General features: G+C 38.7%; 2 protein-coding genes across 2 annotated transcripts; both read left to right on the forward strand.

The window, feature by feature from the left end:
* The first annotated feature begins 1,540 nt into the window (after nucleotides 1-1,540).
* LOC148585794 (uncharacterized) lies at nucleotides 1,541-2,089 on the forward strand. Its single transcript, XM_088516761.1, has one exon. It carries the CDS (start codon nucleotides 1,541-1,543, stop codon nucleotides 2,087-2,089), a length of 549 nt encoding a protein of 182 aa, XP_088372887.1.
* Nucleotides 2,090-7,717: 5,628 nt separating this feature from the next.
* LOC132182724 (Protein kinase superfamily protein) lies at nucleotides 7,718-18,192 on the forward strand. Its single transcript, XM_059596048.2, has 6 exons — nucleotides 7,718-7,946; nucleotides 15,139-15,368; nucleotides 15,607-15,742; nucleotides 16,823-17,081; nucleotides 17,246-17,378; nucleotides 17,566-18,192. The coding sequence occupies exons 1-6, from the start codon at nucleotides 7,802-7,804 to the stop codon at nucleotides 17,842-17,844; spliced, it is 1,182 nt and encodes a 393-aa protein (XP_059452031.1). The 5' UTR covers nucleotides 7,718-7,801; the 3' UTR covers nucleotides 17,845-18,192.
* The last annotated feature ends 1,689 nt before the right edge of the window (nucleotides 18,193-19,881 follow it).

The following is a 19,881-nucleotide window of genomic DNA, read 5'->3' on the forward strand; positions in this document are numbered from 1 at the left end:
TGGATTCCATTCCAATATGAACGTTTACCACGTTTCTGTTTTCATTGTGGGGTGATCTTACATGGAAAGAATGGATGCACCAAGCGGGATGTCTCTAAGAAGCAGGGAGAAGAAACTGATTATGGATGCGGGTACCTCCACCTGGAAAACGTCTGAGATTGGGGATTGAGAGGCAACAGGGAAGGTATGATTCCGGCCAGCACTCCAACAGCAGGTTTTATGGGTCTGGGCAGGCTCGTATGGCTGACGAGGCGAAGCAAAACAGCTCATACGAAGGCAGTGGGGATTCTGCTAGTACGTCGGTAGCAGCGGCGGGGCCCAAACGGCCAGCAAACCAGGCGGCGCCCTCTTTCCATATGGGGAATGACCGGGCAAATTTAGAAAAGGAAGGAGATCATGGATGTGGAAGAGCTGATCCCGAGAGTCACGGAAGGGAGTATTCGGGGAAAGAAGCCGTTGACGACCAATATGCAATGGAAACAATTTTTAAAGCAGAATTTATGGAAAGGGAAGTAGTTAAGGAAAGCAGTTATGGTGGGGAAAGAGAAGAAGGAAAGGAGATCAAAGGGGAGAGAAAAAAATATTGGGGGGAATAATAATACGAAGTTAATTTTTAAACATGAGAAAGAAGGCCTAGCCAGCCACGTGGAACATTAGAATTTTGAAACCTCTTGCACTGGTCCCACCATCGATGAGGTGGATCAGATTTTGGCTAGTGCGACTATCTCTACTGTGGTGGGGTCAGAAAACCAAAGCCATGGGCAACCAGGATTCAAGTGGAAAAGAAGAGCTCGTGCAGCAAATATACAACCAGAGCTAACTCTGACACTGGAAAAAATTGGGAAAAGTAAAGGTGAGAGCACTAGTAGTACGGGTGTGGGCTCAGGGAAAAAAGGCAGAAATCAGAATGTGAAACTCGGGAATGGTAACGTAGTGAAAAAGGGAGCAGAGGACTATGGGGAACAAAATTATGGATCGGGATTGGCGGAGGTTGTTGACAGTGTTGGAAAAAGTAAGGGATTGGCGATGCTTTGGGAAGACGACTTTGGTGTGAAAATTCAGAATTATAGTAGCCATCATATCAACACCAAAATTTGTTTGACACCGCAGGGGGGTTTATGGAAACTGACGAGTTTTTATGGACACTTGGAGGTGAACAAAAGAAATGAGGTATGGAGGCTCCTATGACACCTTGCTTCGCTAGACCCGACACCTTGGGTTTGCATGGGTGACTTTAATGAGATATTGCACCAATCTGAAAAATGTGGAGGGCGGGGGCGGCAACGTGAACTTATGGAAGATTTCCACTCAATGTTAACTTCTTGTAATCTTATGGACCTTGGTTATAGGGGGCCAAAGTTTACTTGGAGCAACGGGAGAGGTGGAGATGATCTTATCCAAGAACTTTTGGATAGAGTTGTAGCAAATAAGGGGTGGTGTGAATATTTTCCCAAAGCTGATATTTTAGTGGAGGGGGCTATATGTTCAGATCACTTACCTATAGTAGTCACTTTACAAGAAGGATCAAAGAGGGGCAGAAATGGAAAAAAAATTCAAACATGAAGCTTTTTGGGTTCTAGATGGAACCTATAAAGAAGTGATTAAAGGGGCTTGGAAGGAAAGGGCTGAATGGGCTGATCAGTGGGGTTGTTTACGAAAGAATTTAGGCAGCTGTCAAGTGGAGCTAAAAAAATGGCAAGAAAAAAAGAAGGGACCAGAAGCTGAAATTAAAAAATTATGTCAACATGTGGCTACTCTTCAAGCCCATGAGGGGCCCCATGAAATGGACGAAATTGGTAGAATTAAGCAGCTTGTAAACTCTCTCATGGAACAAGAAGAAGTTCAATGGAAACAACAGGCGAAGGTGGAGTGGCTTCAGAATGGAGACAAAAATACCAAATTTTTTCATGCATGTGCAAATCAGAGGAAGAAGTCTAACAAAATTCGGATGATTTACGACATGCATGGAAATATGAGGGAGTCTCAAGAGGCCATTGGAAACTCTTTTGTGGAGTATTTTGAAAATTTGTTTTCATCCGGACAGCCAAATCGGGTGGAGGAGTGTTTGGAGGAAATTGATACAGGCTGAAATGAATGCGCGATTATGGAGACCATTCACTGCAGCAAAGGTGGAATCAACCCTTCATCAAATGGCCCCTTTAAAAGCGCCCGGACCGAATGGTTTTAACGCGTGTTTCTTCCAAAAAAATTGGGACATAGTTGGAAAGGAGGTTTGTCAAGCTGTATTGTTTTCTTTAAATTCGGGCATCATGAATAAAGATTTGAATTCCACTTATATAGCTCTTATCCCAAAATCTAAGAATCCAATTTGTGTCACTGACTACCGTCCTATTAGCTTGTATAATGTTTTATACAAACTGCTCTCTAAGGTATTGGCTAATAGGTTAAAAGAAGTGTTATCTGCTATAATATCACCGTACCAAAGCTCCTTCATCCCGGGGCGTCTTATTACGGACGATATACTAGCTGCGTATGAAACCTTACATACCATGAACTCGCGCATGTATGAAAAATCGGGTTTCATGGCAGTCAAACTCGACATGAGCAAGGCGTATGACAGGGTGGAGTGGGAATTTCTAGAGGCTATGATGAGGCGGATGGGTTTTGAAAATAGATGGATCGATCTGATCATGATGTGTGTTTGTACGGCTCACTTCTCAGTGTTAGTGAATGGAACACCGATGGGGCACATTACCCCCACCCGGGGTATTAGACAAGGAGATCCCATTTCGCCATATCTATTCCTGATTTGTGCAGAAGCCCTTAACTCCTTACTGACACGAGCGGACCTGATTGGTACGATGAGGGGGGTTCCTACGTCAAAGAAGGGGCCTCGCCTAAACCACATTTTTTTTTTGCTGACGATAGTTTGTTATTTTGCAAAGCTGATAGCAGCCATTGGTACCGAATGTCATACATTTTACAGCTCTATGAAAGTGCATCGAGCCAAAAACTTAACAGTAACAAGACGGCAATCTTTTTTAGCCATAATACTCCAAGTGAAGAAAGGGAGGCTGTTCTTTGGATTGCTGCCATTCTGGAGGCGCAACGGTATGATTCCTATCTTGGGCTCCCGGCATTGGTGGGGAGGTCACGGACTACGAAATTTAAAGCCATAGTTGACAGGGTGGAGAAACGACTAAAAGATTGGAAATTGAAGTTTCTGTCGCAGGCAGGGAAGGAGATCCTGTTGAAGGCGGTGGTGCAAGCCATCCCAACCTACAGTATGAGTGTGTTCCTTCTCCCGCAAGCTCTGTGTATGAACATAAACTCTCTAATGCAAAAGTTTTGGTGGGGCCATAAAAGTAATGATTCTTGCATCCATTGAATGAGTTGGAATCGTTTGGGGCTCACTAAAAATAAAGGTGGTATGAGCTTTAGGGATTTCTCATTTTTTAATAAGGCTCTTCTGGCAAAACAGTATTGGCGGTTATGGAAAAGCCCGGACAGCTTAATAGCAAGGATTTTGAAGGCAAAATACTTTCCCAATGGGGAGGTTTTGGACGCCACTCTTAGATCCAAACCTTCATACGCTTGGAGAAGTATTCTCAGCTCGAAGGAGTTGCTAAAAGAGGGGTTGTTTTAGAGAATAGGCAATGGCGAGAAGGCCCGAATTTGGGGGGATCGGTGGGTGCCTATCTCTAATTGGTTCACAATTCAGTCACCTCCAAGTCATAACTACGCCGAGGCCAAGGTTAGTATTCTAATCAACAAGGATTTGGGTGTGTGGAATGCGCAGATTATGGGAAATTTATTTAGTGAGGAGGAAGCAACAACTATCCAATCCATCCCATTGAGTAGCACTAACCAAGAGAACCGGTTGATTTGGCAGGGTACGGCAAACGGGCTCTTCTAGGTCAAGAGCGCGTACCATTTGGCTAAGTAAGTGGAGTGTTGACACCGAGCTGAATGCTCTTCGGGACTGCATAAAAGCAACGTGTGGCACCGGCTTTGGAGATTGCATGTCCCTAATGTGGAAAAAAATTTCTTTTGGCGAGCTTGCCACGATACTCTACCGACTAGAGAGAATTTGATGCGGAGGAAAATTGTGGAAGACCCTTTATGTCCGATGTGCGGTTTAGATGTGGAGACACCTTTCCATATTTTATGGGAATGTCCTTCCGCTATGGATGCATGGGGAGTCAGTTACAAAAAATTTCAAAAGAGTTTGTTCAAGGGACCTGCTTTCATTCATTTAATCTAGGAGGTTATACAACATGAAAATGTTGAGGAATGCAAGCTGTTCGCGGGCATCTCATGTCAACTTTGGCTAAGGAGCAATGAATTGCTTCATGAGGGAACATTCTTGCACCCCACCCGGCTGGTCCAGGTCCAGAAGGTAAAACAGAATATGATTGAGTGTAAAGACGCGGCAGACATGGAGTATAATGACCGGGACACTATAAGGAGCATGGAAGTGGAGAAATGGATCGTGCCCCCTGTTGGTAGACTGAAGGCCAATTGGGATGCAGCCATCAATATCAAATGCGGAAAGTTGGGCATGGGAGTAGTTGTTCGGGATAGTGCGGGACGAGTGACGGCAGCCAAATGCAGCATTAGCCATGGAGGAGCTGATCCCACAACTGCGAAGGCCTTGGCAACAGTCCACGCCTTAAGATTTTTACATGAAACTAGGAGTGCAAAACATCAGTATGGAAGGAGATGCCAAGAGTGTGGTAGATGCGATAAATTCAAGGGAGGAAAACTGGAGCAGATTTGGACACATTATAGCAGACGTGCAAGCTTTGCTTGAAGATTTATTTCTGGGGACGTAAATTTGTGAGAAGAAATGCCAATTGTGCAACCCATAACATGGCTAAATTGGCGACATAGATGGGAATAGAATGAGAGTGGTTGGGAGAAATCCCTGATTGTATCGGAAATTATCCGATGAGAGCAGTCTGTAACTTCTGATTGATTAATTAATTCAAACGATTTACTCAAAAAAAAAAAAAAATCACATTCTATGGTACTAGTTTAAAAAATTGTATTAAGTAGTATTTAAGTTTTTAAGTAGTGTTTAAGTTTTTAACTATTAGTTATTGCGAAATAAATGCCAATAATGCTATAAACTTAAAAACGTATGTTTTAGAATTTTTATAGGGTACTATGCACGCACCTTTGTTGAGTTAAATAAACGGTTGTAATTCAATTGATTAAATCTTGTATTAAAGATCAACGGTTTGAATCAATTGTGGGATAACTAAGAGGGGAGCTCACTTGTAATTGTGCATACAAAATTATTGTTATTTTTTGAATTTTTATAAAACACATAATAATAAATAATCACGCTTATTTAGATTGATCATAACTGTCCAATTAATTTTCCTTAATTCGTAGCCGCTAGATTTTGAAGTGGATGACAGTTGCAAATCATGCCCATATCTGGTGTTTCATATGACACCATGAGCTCACTAATTCAACGTTCTCAATTAAATGAAAAAATAAAGATCAGAATAAACTGTTAAAATCAAATCTTGTGTATACATGGCACAAGATTCCCCAACTCATGCAAGCGGAGGAGCATTTCATGCCTTCTCTTTCTTTACACATGCACGGGAAACGAGACTGACAAGCATTTGTTGTGTCTCGGTAATGCAAGATGCCGTCTCAACCGTCTATTATTTTTTGAGTAAACTTCAGTCGTTGAATTTTGAAAATGGACGACAGTTGTAAACCACGCCCATGCGTGAGATTTATTTGGGGTTTCACATGACACCATGAGTTCACTAATCCAACATTCTCAATTGAATGAAAAAATAAATATCATATCAGAATAAAAAGTCAAGATCAAATCTTATGCACAGATGGCACCAGATTCAATTGATTAAATTTAGTATTAAAGATCAACAGTTTGAATCATTTATGGGATAACTGAGAGGTGAGCTCACCTATACACATACAAGATTATTATTATTTTTTGAATTTTTTAAAAACACGTAATGTTCAGTGTAGTCCTTGGTCAAATGTTCATGCTAGGGGTTAAGGTCGAACGTTCGATGGTCCCCCATCAAATGTTCAGCCAGAAGCTAAAGTTGGCTTTTTGAGATATTTTTTGAATGAAAAGGTTTTCTTAAAATGAAATGAATAATGTTTGCATTATGAGAGTGGTTAATAGTTGTTTTTCAAATGGCTGCATTTCTGTTTGGGTTTTGAAATCCTGGGGCATCACACTATCAAGTACATTGAAAAGCAATATTTTTTAAAACAACTTTTGGTATCAAGCAATGGCATAAAAGGAAATAAACAAATACATTTTTACTCTACAGTGCATTTGTCTTTCTATGAAAGAAAATTAAAAACAAAAACTTATTCTCTCTTTTGTAGTAACATGCATGTGTGTGCCATTTAGATAAACTCTTTTTTTTTTTTTTTTTGGTACATCAATTCTACTCACTCTTTTAATACAATGGTCTTAGTTTACATCTCTAAAAAAAAATTAAGGGAAACTTCATAAAACCCCTTAAATTTTCACACATTTTGAAGTTACCTCTTCAAAGTTCAAAAACTTTCAATTAAAAGTATCGAACTTTCAATTTCTATTAATTACCTAATTTCATTAAGATTTTCCGTTAAATCTTGTCAAAAAGTCCAAAAATACTCCTATTTTAGGTGTTTATTTATGTTTATATATAAATAAACATTTTTGCAAATTTTTGACCGGATTTAACGAAAAATCCTAATGGAATGAAGTAATTAAAAGAAATTAAAAGTTTGATATTCTTATTTGAAAGCGTTTAAACTTTAGGAGTAGTGTCAAAATGAGTGAAAGGTCATGATGATTTTGTGAAATTTTCTCAAAAATTAAATATGTGCTTATACAATAATTAATTATGTCAAGTATCACAAAGATACATAACATAAACAAAGAAAATGAAGAAAATTTTAATGAAGATTCTTTAAAACGCTAGTAAAAAACTTTGATTCTGCAGCTTAAAATTAAAATATCCTAATGTCATAATTAGAGTTAAACTCATGATTTATACCAAAAAAAAAAAAAGATATAGATGAATTTGATATCTAAATTAAATAAGTTCTTAATAAAAAGTGGATAAAAGAGACAAATAATGCTCATTCAAGCCAAATTTTTTATAGTAAGAAACGATATTAAAAGAGAAAAAGCCTCTGATTTTTTTTTTTTTTTTTTTTTTTTTTACATCTTCACATAAGAGGGGAGGGAGATTCGAACTAGTGACCTCCGCTTCATGAGACTAATATCCAGCCGATTAAGCTATCTCTTGGGGACAAAAGCGAATAAATATGATAATCAATTAATAACAGCATGTATGTTGTAGTTTAATCAACAGTAAAGATTGAATCTTAAAATTGACTTACTTTTAAAAACTTTGAATAAGAGCAAGAAAATAAAGAGACATTTAAAAAAATTTAATCTTAACTATTGATTAAACTACATTATCTGCTTAAGTAAGCCGAATCCAAGGCAGAAATACTTACAAAAGCGCACGTGCCCTCCAACAAGTAATTACAAAAGCGCAACAGAAATACTTACATCAGGGGTAGTGTACTCCACTGGAAAATCCCACTACCCAGTCCCCACCATGATTATTCTCCGCGCCAGAAAACAAAGGAAAAAATGAAAAATAATAAAAAAACCAAAAAATAATAAAGAAAGAGACAAATATGAAATATTTCCTAAATCCTAAGCTTCAAAAATCTGCCTCTTCCGCCCCTCTCACTCACTCTCTCTCTCTCTCTCTCTGTATGAGTCGTTTTTGTTAGGGTTAGTGTTGTTGTTATGGTGTGACAGAGACATTGGGAAATGGAGGCAGATGAAGAGTACAGAAGGAAAGAGCGCATAGTGCTGGTGCTGATAGTGGTAGTGGCTTCGGTGGCCGTGTCCTCCTTGCTCGTGGCCTTCAGCTACTACTGCTACATTCGCAACAAGGTCTCCAAGCGCCTCCAAAGTGAGCCACATTCTCATTTCTATTCACTACCCTTTTTTCCTATTTAACTTCCTCTGTTATTTACCAGCTGAGCACAACAAATTACTTTTTTTCTTTTGGAAAATGTTCTAACATTTTCTCGGTATCCAAACAGAATGTTGGTTTTTTGTTTTTTGTTTTTTTTTTTAATTCGAGCATGTTTGAGTTCTTTTGCTGCTTCCCATTTTCCTTTTTCTTTACCCTCCGTATGGTTGCTGAGAACATGTGCCCCAACATTTGGAGAAATTAGTGTCGAAAAACTTTCTTGCATTTTCTGGCATTCAAGTGGCCAATGTCTGTCTCTGTGTTGTTTTGGTTGCTTAGGAAACTGTAGAAGAAAAAAAAAGATCATCATTTGAAATTTTGGTTTCTGAGAACATTGTGGGAAATTACTGTTTCAATTTTCAGTTGTTGAATACTGATAAAATTAAGAGGAAAAAAAAAGTCGAAGAAAAACTTCAGGAATGGGGGTAACCTCACCCTCCTTCAGGAATGCAAGTTGACACATGTCTCTAACATCGGCAGCAAGGTCCCAGGACAAAGAATACCCTTGCAAGCTGACAAGAATGCTGTAAAGAGGTGTCCTCTGGTTTGGCAGCACCTACTCCCTCGGAAGGAGTTTCACCAAGCCATTTGGATTATTGGAGACAACTTTATAAAGATCCTCAACTTTCTGTCCAAGAACGAAATGAAATCATAGAAAAGATAAGAACAACTTATCTTGAATATGAAAACCTCTTAACTTATTTTAATTATGAAACAACTTTGTTTGTTTCTGATGATGATGAAGATAATCTTCTAAATCATTTTTTATTTGTTTTATTAAGTCTGAATCTTTCTTAGTCCAAATGAATTCTTTATCCTTTTTCAATTTTTCAAAAAGAGGGGTTTCTTTCTTAGAAAGATTTTTTATGAAATTTCTTCCATAATTAAGAATTCCTACAAAACTTTGTAATTGTTTTTTGTCTTCTATTTTTTCAGGGAATTCTCTTACCTTAGAGATTATACTCTCTTGTAATTTTAAACTTGTTTGATTTAAAACTAATCCTAAGAATTCTATAGATTCTTTTCTACTTCAATCTTTTTTGGAGAAAGAGCTACCTCTCTGACTTCTTCCTCCTTGGGAGAAGCTTCATCATCCAAAGGAAGAATGTCGTGCCAGTAGTCTCTCTCCAGCACATCTAGCTGATAAATGACCTCAGAATCATGGCTGAATAGCCGAGACACATACCCCGACAATTCGATGCTGGGTTGCTTTGCTAGTGCGAGCCTCTTTCAAAACCTTAGCACCCTAAACTCACCCCACTGCCCAAGCAGAATCTATGATGAGCTTCACTTGGTCCAGCGGCAATCGTAAGGCTGAAGACTAACCCCACTCTATCATGAGGTCCTCCAAGGCCACCACTGCATTGACCAGATAGGCCTCATTATTGTTCATCATGCCTCGCAGCTCGGCATGGGTCCCTTCCAAATCACGACGCAGAACAGCTGACTCCTCTTTGCAGAAGGAATGCTTCTCTACTTCAGTGATGAGCTCCCCCTGGAGCTTGGCGTTGGCCTCCCCATTGTCTTTCAACTCATTTTCTAGCTCAATAGACCAAGGGCTCTCGGCCTTGAGCTCCTTTTCCAACTCATCCGCCTCTATGCATTTGGCCCCTAAGTTGGTGTCAGCCATTGCAGAGTACTCCCTTCCAAGCTTCAGCCGAGTTCTGAGAGACACATACCTCTACTTTCAACTTTTCCAATTGTTAATTAGAGGTTTTCAGATCTGCCCGTGCCGACTCGTAGTCTATTTTGCTTGTCGGACTTTGTAACGACCAACTTGAGCTCCTTCTCCCTCTTTGTCAAATCCCCCTATAAGGACTTAGCAAACCTGGCATTATGCTCACTTGGTTTGGTTGCAAACTCGGCCTTTTCTCTCTCTTGCCTCAACTGAGTCTAGAGCGCCTCTACATCACTAGGCACATAGGCCCAACCGATATTGAACTCCATCCTCTTCCGGAGTTAGGTAAATCTATGCTTGGCCTCCTGGCGAGCGCTTCAAGTGCTCACACGCAAATGCTCCTCTTCTAGAGCACTCCTACAGGGACCAAGATCCCTCAAAGCCTGTTCTTCTAGTTTGCTATTGCGCTAGGTGAGATTTGTTTGATTAGGTGAGATTTGCTTGCTTGCTTAGAGACCTAGGCCTCAGATGGTCCCTCCCTTTGTTCCTTGCCAGCAATAACTCGAAACCAAGAGGGGCAGAGAACACACCTTCAAAAGGAACAAAAGAAATGGGTGTGGGGGCAAGGAGCCTTAAGACGGGAATCATTGCACATGTTGTGGGGGAAGAGGCACCCCTTTGAGCCCTAGTAAGCACCTCGAGCTTCAGTACATCACGAACCTTTTGGCCAGCCTTCTCCCCAAATATTCGTAAGGAATAGCTACAGTCCACTAGTTGGCTCTTGTCTAGCTAAGTCACCCTTTGGTCGGATCGAGCATTCTTTTTCGAACGCAAATCACCCTCAAGCATTCCCCTCGGCAATAGCTGATGTTGCCTAGCCAAATCTCGAAACTTTTGAGTAGTGCTGTTGTAAGGCCCCATAGACCTCAAAACCACGATCTCGCGGAGAAGCGCTTTCTTAGCTGGAGGCTCCATCGCCTTTTTGGCCTTTGGAAGTCTCAAGGTACACCAAGTACTCCTCGACGTGAATCAAATTCACCACTGCGTTGTAAAGCCTGTGGTTATTCCTCTTGTTATGAATGGCCTAGGACATTGACCATTCCATTAGTCTTTCCACCCTCTGAAACTCTTCATCGTTCAATTCAGGCTTAGTTGCCATGTCCGCGTCAGAAATACCCCATTGGCAATTGATTTTTACTATTTCACTGACAAGCTTTCGTTCCACTCTCATAACTCTTAGCTGTCACCGGAAATGAAGAGAATATTTTCGAACCGCCTCTTCTTGCTAATGTGGTTCGACAAGTCAACCAAGTTCCTCTTGGCCTTGCACGAGTGAAAGCCCTAGACTCTACCTCCTGTGGGTTCGGCCAATAACAATAGAGAAAATCTCAGACTGTCATGTTGGGGCGGCCCTTGAGGATCATCAGCCACAAAACTACATAGGCTAGGAGAATCCTCTAGTTCCACAAAATCTTAGCAGAGTCAAGTGCAGATGGGCCAAGATGGCTCGTATTGCTATAGGGATTGGGAACCTCCACCTAGCATTCAGGGTTTCTAGGTGGAAGCATACTTTGTTAGAGCCGACAAAAACAACCACTCCTTCGTCCTTGCAGGGAGCATGCAACGCCATAGAGTTATTCGAATGGAAGTCCCTCAAATCGTCCTCCCTAAAGAGGGAACGCCAATGCTCTCCCTCGAACACGACCAAGTGAGGAGGAACAAGGTTCGTGGCGGTAGGAGCACAAGTCTTGCGAGCCATCTTTCAAAATTCTAGAAAAAAAAAAAAAGGAAAGGAAAGGTAAAGCAAAGAGAAACCCAGAGAGAGTGAAAAGAGGAAGACAAAGAGAACGAGAAGCGTGAAAAAGAAGAAATAGAAAGGCCTCTTTGCACGACCTTAAAAAGGTGTCAGGGTATTAGCCCAACAGCTCCCAATTTTAAAAGTAACCGCCACCTATATTTTCCCACATTTCTTGGAAGGGAAGCATGTGTGCATGCGTGTAACTCATTGGCCCTGACATCCATTGAATGTCCTTCGCATTTAAGACGACGCCTTTAATCCCAATTTGGAGCCGCTACAATTAAAATACTTTTGAAAAACTCTAAACAGATAAATATCACAATTTTATGCAGAATTAACGGATATTTATCAAAGCAAACAATCACCAAAATATAAACAATCACACACAAAGATTTTGGTGACGAAGAGGAAACCTTTTAAAAAACGTTCTAAAAGTAAAACCTCTCCAAGGCAGCCAAACCCAGGAAATCACTATCAAAAGATTATCTAGAGATTAAAAACACTAGGAACACTTACAACCCTTTGCAAGACTTTGACTTTGTAAGATCGACAAGCCTCCAACTTGTCTCCTTGCTCACAATCTTCTTCAATGTGATTCTCCTTTATCAGACTCTTCCGATAAACTTCAATTAAGTCAATTAAGCACACAATCAAAACTAACAAAAATCTTCTAAGAGGAATCAATTTGGCTCACAACAAAATAATCACTCAAGCACAGCCTCACACGAACTCTCTAGAGGTGAAAATTCGTGTCTCTCTCTTCAATAATGATGTATATATATCAGTACATCAAACCCTAGACCTAGGCCCACTAAAAACACGTTTTTGGGCATAATAGGTATGGGGTGTCCGGACAGGTTAATGGGTTGTCCGTACACGGCCTTGCGGAGTAAAAATAAGGTTTCTGGAATTGCGGTCCGGACACGGAGAAGGCATGTCCGGACCCGGCCTGTCCAGTCTTGATTAACAGCTCCGATCGATGCGCGTTTGTGGTCCGATTGAGCTGAAATTTTGCAGGGACGTTCATAACACATGAATCTACATTATGAACGGTAGAGATTAGATTCTGAGCATTCTATATCAGTGTTTGAGCCGTGAACAGTAGCCTCTGCATTTTGGAATTGAATTAAACCAACACAAGAACTAACAACTTTCATTTCTTGGCTATCGACCAATGACTCTGATCAACTGCAAGAATGGGGAGAAACTGATACATTGGGATTTTACCTCTTTAGGCTTGATTTGGGCGGCCCATTGCAGGTGTTGACTAGCCGAGGCCTAGATCTGCCTTCCATGGCTACAAAAGAACCAAACTAGATCCTATCTTTGACCAAACAGAAATTGGATCAAAAGAGGTAAGTTTTTCACTCATTCATTCAAGTGAACACACACTTATGCAAGAACTCCTCCTTGAGAAGGATTTTGACAAAGCTATCAACTGACTTAAGCATCAAAGGTATCTCGTGCCAGCTCACCATGGGAGGCCTCTAAGGAAGTTTATCAGTGATTTCAAGTTTTCCTCGGCATGGAATTGTTTGTGTAGATTTCAACATCATCAAATTGGATTTGGTTATGGCTTCAAGAATTCATAATCGAGAGCGAGGAAAAGAAACTATACATGAATTATATGCTTTATTCTCTTAGGTTTTGCTATGTATCCACGTAACAGATCTATAGGATAATTTGAGGAATCTTAGGCATAAATGCTTGATAAAAACTAACTCATCAATATTTCACCATTTAACTTGGTATCCTTAAAAAGAACTTGTATGCATAGTGGAAATAAAAGGCCAAATAAACCACTTCTAACGTCATCAATAATAATACCTTGTTATCTCTAACACATTCAATCCTACTCCTACAAAATAACTTGAGCTAACTACATTGAGTTGCCTTCAAATTCTTTGTAGAGACTTATCCCCATAGCTTCCCACTAGGCACATAATATTCCTCCCTAAAAAAAACCGTTGTCCTCAAGGGTGAAAAATTGCATCTTGAATTTTTCCACATTAGTATACCGATGCTTTTTTTTTTTCTCTTACTCCTGGATAAGGGAATTGACAACGCTGAGTTTTTTCTAGAATTCTTTCCACTTTCTTCCGGGTCAGAATTTATGTATCTAAGGACCACATAGTCACCCAAGTGAAATCCCTTATGCATTTCAAGTTTTAGGATGAAACATCTTTCACAATAGATCTTTTATGGGCTACCAAATCAACAGAGATATTCACATCCACCACAAGACCTACTTGCCCAGTTGGATCCGAAGTAGCAGCAACAAAATCCCCATGTAAGAATCTGCGATCAAGAATTGTTACATCATTAACATTCTCAGTCAACTCAGTTTCATCCATCCAAAGTACTTGAATCTGGTTTGCTGGAAGAGAACCACTCTTACCACCACCTCTATTCCAATCACCATTTCCATAGGCTTGCCATTTCCATTATCCTCCTCTTTCTCATTTTCACCACCGTTGTCGTCATCATTCATCAAAATGGTATTGATCTTGCCTGCTAGAAATTCAATTTTTTCTCCAAACTTACCACTATGCTCTGCAATAAGTTGATCCAGCCAAGAAATTATAGTGAGAATCCATAATCAACTGCTCTTAACCCAAGATCAATGAGCCCATTTCATACTCCAGACGTTCAAAACGTGACTCTAACAAACATGGCATTGATACTATTTGTTACGTGCTCATGTGACAAATCTATAGGATAATTCGAAGAATCCTAGGCCTTATTACTTTAAGGTTGTTTGAAGAACCCTAAGCTTCCCAACAAACGTAAGCGTTTGATAAAAATTAATTCATCAATATCTCTCCATTTAACTCAATGTCTTTCAAAAGAACTTACAATGCATAGTGAAAATAAAAGACTAACCGGAATAAACTAATTCTAATGTTATCATTAATGATAACTTATTATCTCTACCTCTTGGGCATGAGGATAAACTGCTTAGCCCGTCAAGGTTGAAAGCTCCTGGATTACCTGGTAACTGGTTCTGGCGGGTGGGGTCAGTTACCCGTAGGAGTTTGATTAACGGTGAGGATTGTTGTACAGTATGCGTTTGCAACGTGCAATTAATTTGAGTAAAGTTCTCCTACGTTATCAAAAAAAAAAAGATAACTTATTATCTCTAAGACATTCAGTCCTAGTCCTAAAAAATAACTTGAGCTAATTATTTTGAGTTGCCTTGAATTCTCTGGAGGAACTTATCCCCGCAGCTTCCCACTAGGCACATAACAAGTTTCCAAAAACTGTACTCTTGGTCCTAAACCAAGCCAATTAGTTTTTCTTGGTGGGAAAGCACCAAAATCAGCAATCCCCGTGATGAACACACAAACAAAGAAAATGAAAAAGAGAGAAAGATCAATAGACAAGATCAATCACACAAGATGTGGCAATATATGTGGTTTGATTAGATTGTCTACGCCTATGGGCGATGATGATAGTAGTTTATTGATGAGGAGGTATAAAGTATATCACTCCAATGTACTTTCATTCGCTTGGGGGGTCTGCCACTCCATAGGGTCCATTCACCAACAAATATAATAGAAGTTAGGGTCTTAAACAACATTTCTCTAGTCTGAAATAATTACTAGTCCGAGTTCAATCATTTAATTTCTAATCTCTTTTCTTTTTGTAGTTCTTATCAGCAAATTGATGGTGGGTTACTTGATAACTTGTGGTTGATTTGTTTCTCCTTGAAGGGGCTGATCATGAGGACAATGTTAATCTGCAACTTGTGGCTGAGAATGGACTTCAGGTGTTCGCTTTCAAACAGCTACATTCCGCAACCAGTGGTTTTAGCAAGTCAAATGTGGTTGGGCATGGTGGGTTCGGGTTGGTGTACCGAGGGGTGCTCAGTGATGGGAGGAAAGTTGCTATCAAGTTGATGGATCAGGCAGGAAAGCAAGGAGAAGAGGAATTTAAAGTAGAGGTTTGATCTTGTTATACATTTTGCTCTCTTTGGCTTTGTTTGGTTCCTGAAGTAACAAAGGGAAGAGGAGGCTGGATGTCGAAGATTTAAGTTTTGCTACTTTTTCCATTTAAATTTTGGTTTTTATTCATTTGAATTCTCAGTAATCAATTGGAGCACGATGAGTTCTTTTGGCTTTTCAATCTGGGGTTTGCATTGAATTGGTTATTATTTTTTTTATGATTCTATTCTTCCATAGGTGGAATTGCTAGGCCGGCTGCGTTCTCCTTATTTGTTGGCATTGCTTGGGTATTGCTCAGATAATAATCACAAATTGCTGGTGTACGAATTCATGGTAAATGGTGGTCTGCAGGAACATTTGTATCCCGTCAGCAGTAAGTACTAATTTCTTTTAACATCTTGATAGTTTCAACATTTATATATTGGATGGTGAAGTCTTAGAGCATGTTTGAGATTTCGTTGGAAAATAGAACTTTTAAAGTCAAAAAGAGTTTTTTAGAAAAAAAAACTTCATTTTTAAGCTTTTCCCAAATGTACCTTTGGTTTCTTCTAAAGAGTAAAAAAGTTAAAGAAATACTTTTGGAGTTTTTTATCAAACAGACCAGCTTTTTTGGTTGGCACAACATTTTAGATACTAAAAGTAATTTTTAAGCTCATTAACGCAATCCCAAATAGACTCTTGGTCCATTTTCATGGGTTGAGACATTCAAATCCAAAATGGGAAGAGAATGCCAACCCTCTGTAATTCACATCACATGGCTGGAATTTCATTAGCAACTTTTCACTTGAGATCTCAGGAACTTAACATTATAAGAGGCATGTCTCTTGAATTTTGCTCTACTTGTCTTTGTCGCTTGCATTAATCAAGAAGACATAGTAATGATATTTAAGAAAAAAAAGAACCAAAGAAATGAAAGGGGAATGCCCTATTTATATTGTGTATGAGTCTAGACATTTTAAATTCCTGAACTCCTCAGGCTAGACTTCTACTCTTTTGACTTGCTAATTAGTTCTCTTGAATTGTATGACATGTCATTGTCGGTAGTCGTGTGTTTACACGTTTGATCAGGATGCAAGTTGTTAAGCCAGAACATGGAAGCGTGGCTTTTTGAATCTGTCTGTTTGTCATGCACAATATGCTATGATATTGTTACTGCTACTCGTGAGGTTCTTTTCTGTTCTTTTAGATAGTATATGACAAACGTGTTTGATCAATTAGTGGAGGTTTTCTTCTACTCCAAGTACATGAGAAGATAACAGAAGTTTTCTTATTAAGACTTGTATTTAGATGCAGAACTTTTGAGGAATGATATTATTATGATATACTTGGCATTGCATCTGCTGTGCATACTTGTGGTTCTCCTGGTCATTGTGATGTTTACTGCTTTAATGCTAGAGTGCGTGGCAATCTTGTGGTTTTTCTCTTGGATTTCACTCGTTAATTAAATATGCAGGTACTAAGGTGCTCTCCTTAAAATTGGACTGGGAAACTCGATTAAGAATAGCTCTTGAAGCTGCAAAGGGTTTAGAATATCTACATGAACAAGTCAGTCCCCCAGTAATTCATAGAGATTTTAAGAGCAGCAACATCCTATTAGACAAAAATTTTCATGCCAAAGTTTCTGATTTTGGATTGGCCAAGCTTGGATCTGAAAAAGCTGGTGGACATGTTTCAACCAGAGTGTTGGGCACCCAAGGATATGTTGCCCCTGAGTAAGAACCAGTAATCTCCTATCTGCAATGATAATAAACATGGGAAATTTTATGTTCATACTGTTCTTATTTCTATGCAATTTCTCTTGTACTTCAAATATTGACATCATATAAAAAGTGTAATTTATTTCAAGTTTTAAATATCGGTTTCATTTATTATTCAGGTATGCCTTAACAGGGCATCTGACAACAAAATCAGATGTGTATAGTTATGGGGTTGTCCTTTTGGAGTTGCTCACAGGCAGAGTTCCAGTTGATATGAAGAGACCTCCTGGGGAAGGTGTACTTGTATCTTGGGTGGGTTTCTAGCTATCCTCTTCAGTTAATTCTATACTCCATAAGCAGAATTTGAAGTTGAGATGATTAGCCATCTCTTCCTAGAATTTTTTCTTTTCTTTTCTCTCCATTATTCTTTGTTTTAATATATCATTATTGAAATTGTCCCCAATTTACAAGTATCCCTTTGTATGTGATTTTTGCAAAGGCTTTGCCCCGGCTGACGGACAGAGACAAGGTTGTAGAGATTATGGATCCTGCTCTGGAGGGTCAGTACTCAATGAAGGAGGTTATTCAGGTAGCAGCAATTGCTACAATGTGTGTGCAACCAGAGGCAGATTACAGACCACTGATGGCTGATGTTGTGCAATCACTGGTTCCACTGATGAAAACTCACAGGCCAACATCAAGGGTCGGCAGCTGCTCTAGTTTCCATGTTAAGTCTCCAACACCCACAGCACATGATTTTAGTGAAGCAAGTTTATGAAACTAGCTAAAAACCCTAATTAATATAAACAATCTCCATGTGCTTCCCAAACTGACTTAGATTTACATGCCCATTTATAAATAAAAGTAAGTTGGTGGTTTGCTGTAATGTTAGGTATAGTGCTTGTATTGAGAAATTCGATGATTGAGACAACCCGCTTTGAACTTGGAGGCTGCACCTGTTAAAGAATCTACTCTTCAAATTTTTTCTCCAGCAAACCCTTCTTCATCTATAGGCTTCTACCTTGTGAATGTTCCATCAAATGCTAGACTAGTTGTGGAATGCAAAGGCTACCCACATACATTGTTACAATGATGATGGTGATGACTGATGGTGGGGTTACCCTGTGCTCGTGTCTTATCTATTCATATTGTTTGACATTTGAACCATATCCAGGACAATAGAGTAGATAAAGCCTTGTAATTTTGACCATCTCTTAGTATGAAGAAAAAAAAAAAAAAAAAAACCCCTCCTTCAAGCTTTCTCGGACTTGTTTCCCTAAATTTTGTAGATTACTTCATAACCCATGGACCAAAAACGATAGTGGGTAACCAATAGATGCTTTGCATTTCCCTTACCTTAGCATTTGCAAAAAGAGAGTAAGCGGATGGGAGTGTGCGGCTCGTGTAGCATTTCCCTCAAGTTAAATGTTAAATGCACTTCCAAGTGTGCATTTCCTAACGTGGCATTGAAATACTATTGGATTCTGGATGAATCGTTCTCCGATTTTAGATTCAATAGTGATTTTTAATCTTACATCAGGAAGTGAGCACTTAAAAGTTCATGTAGCATTTCTCAAACATAAATATCTTTTCCTCAAAGCCTATAAGAATTTTAGTAGTTCTTTGTGAAGTGTCGATCTAAACTCTAAACAACTAGTAACTAATATATATAGAGAAGTGTTATGCTTACCAATTTTTTTTTTTGTTTTGTTTTTTATCAAAAAGTTTGTTCACAAATAATATGTCATCATGAATAAGATCTATTATTTTGGAAAATGTCACTATCTCATAAAATAGTGATATATCACTTGAAAATGGAATGCTAGGCTTACAAAAAGTTTTAAAAAGAAAACTTTTACAAAATGATATGACACAACATAATTTGAAGAAGATAAATTCAAATTTTGAGAAACCTAATCATATTGTGTCACATCATTTTATAAAATTTGTATCTAAGCTTAACATTTTTTTCACTTGAAACCCAATTTTTGAGGAAAAAAATTTGAGAATATATATATATATAGGTTGTGCCAAAGTCCAAAAGTATTTCTAAAATATAAAGATAAATTAACAAATTTTGAAAAAGACATGGTCAATAGTCTTCCAAGCCCTTGTCTTAATTCTTAAGATGTGTATTTTTTTTTTTTTTTTTTTACATGTTCGTATAAGAAGAGGGATTCGAACTAGTGACATCTACTTCATTATGTGTGGTCTCAACTAATTGAGCTATTTCTTGAAAACATAAAAAATAAATAAAAAATATGTGGATTTTTTTATTTATTTAAAAATTAAAGATGATGACTAATTAAGAATTTGAGAACAAAAATGCAGTCGGCACCGCCCATTTAAAGCCAAAGTTGAAGTAAACGAAGCAAAAGGGGGAGGTGGGGTTGAGAAACCTCGAAAAACCACTCGTAATAATAAATAGCTCATGGTTTTTGACTCTTTGACTCATTCCCCCCCCCTTTTAAACATTTGACTTATTGTATATCCTACAATTACATATTAATATTGTCCGCATTATGCCTTCCTACTCACCACCTACACTAAACAAACTTGATTGTAGCACGTTATTGGTGGTCCTATTTGAGACCAATGTTCATTTTCATAAGTTTTCTACTCATTTTAATTTTAAATTTTAAGTTTGTCTTTGATTTCAAATTGAATATTTGTGAAACTATCGTTTAATTAATCAATGATGTCTCACGTTAGACCAATTAATTAATGTCGTGACTATCATTTTGACACGTTATGTGTATGCTCGAAGAAAAAAAAAATTAAGAATTTAATTATTGAAATTGAGTATTCAGAGAAT

Source organism: Corylus avellana, chromosome 5 (assembly GCF_965113065.1).
Source record: "Corylus avellana chromosome 5, dhCorAvel1.hap1.2, whole genome shotgun sequence".
In the NCBI taxonomy this organism is placed as follows: Eukaryota; Viridiplantae; Streptophyta; class Magnoliopsida; order Fagales; family Betulaceae; genus Corylus; species Corylus avellana.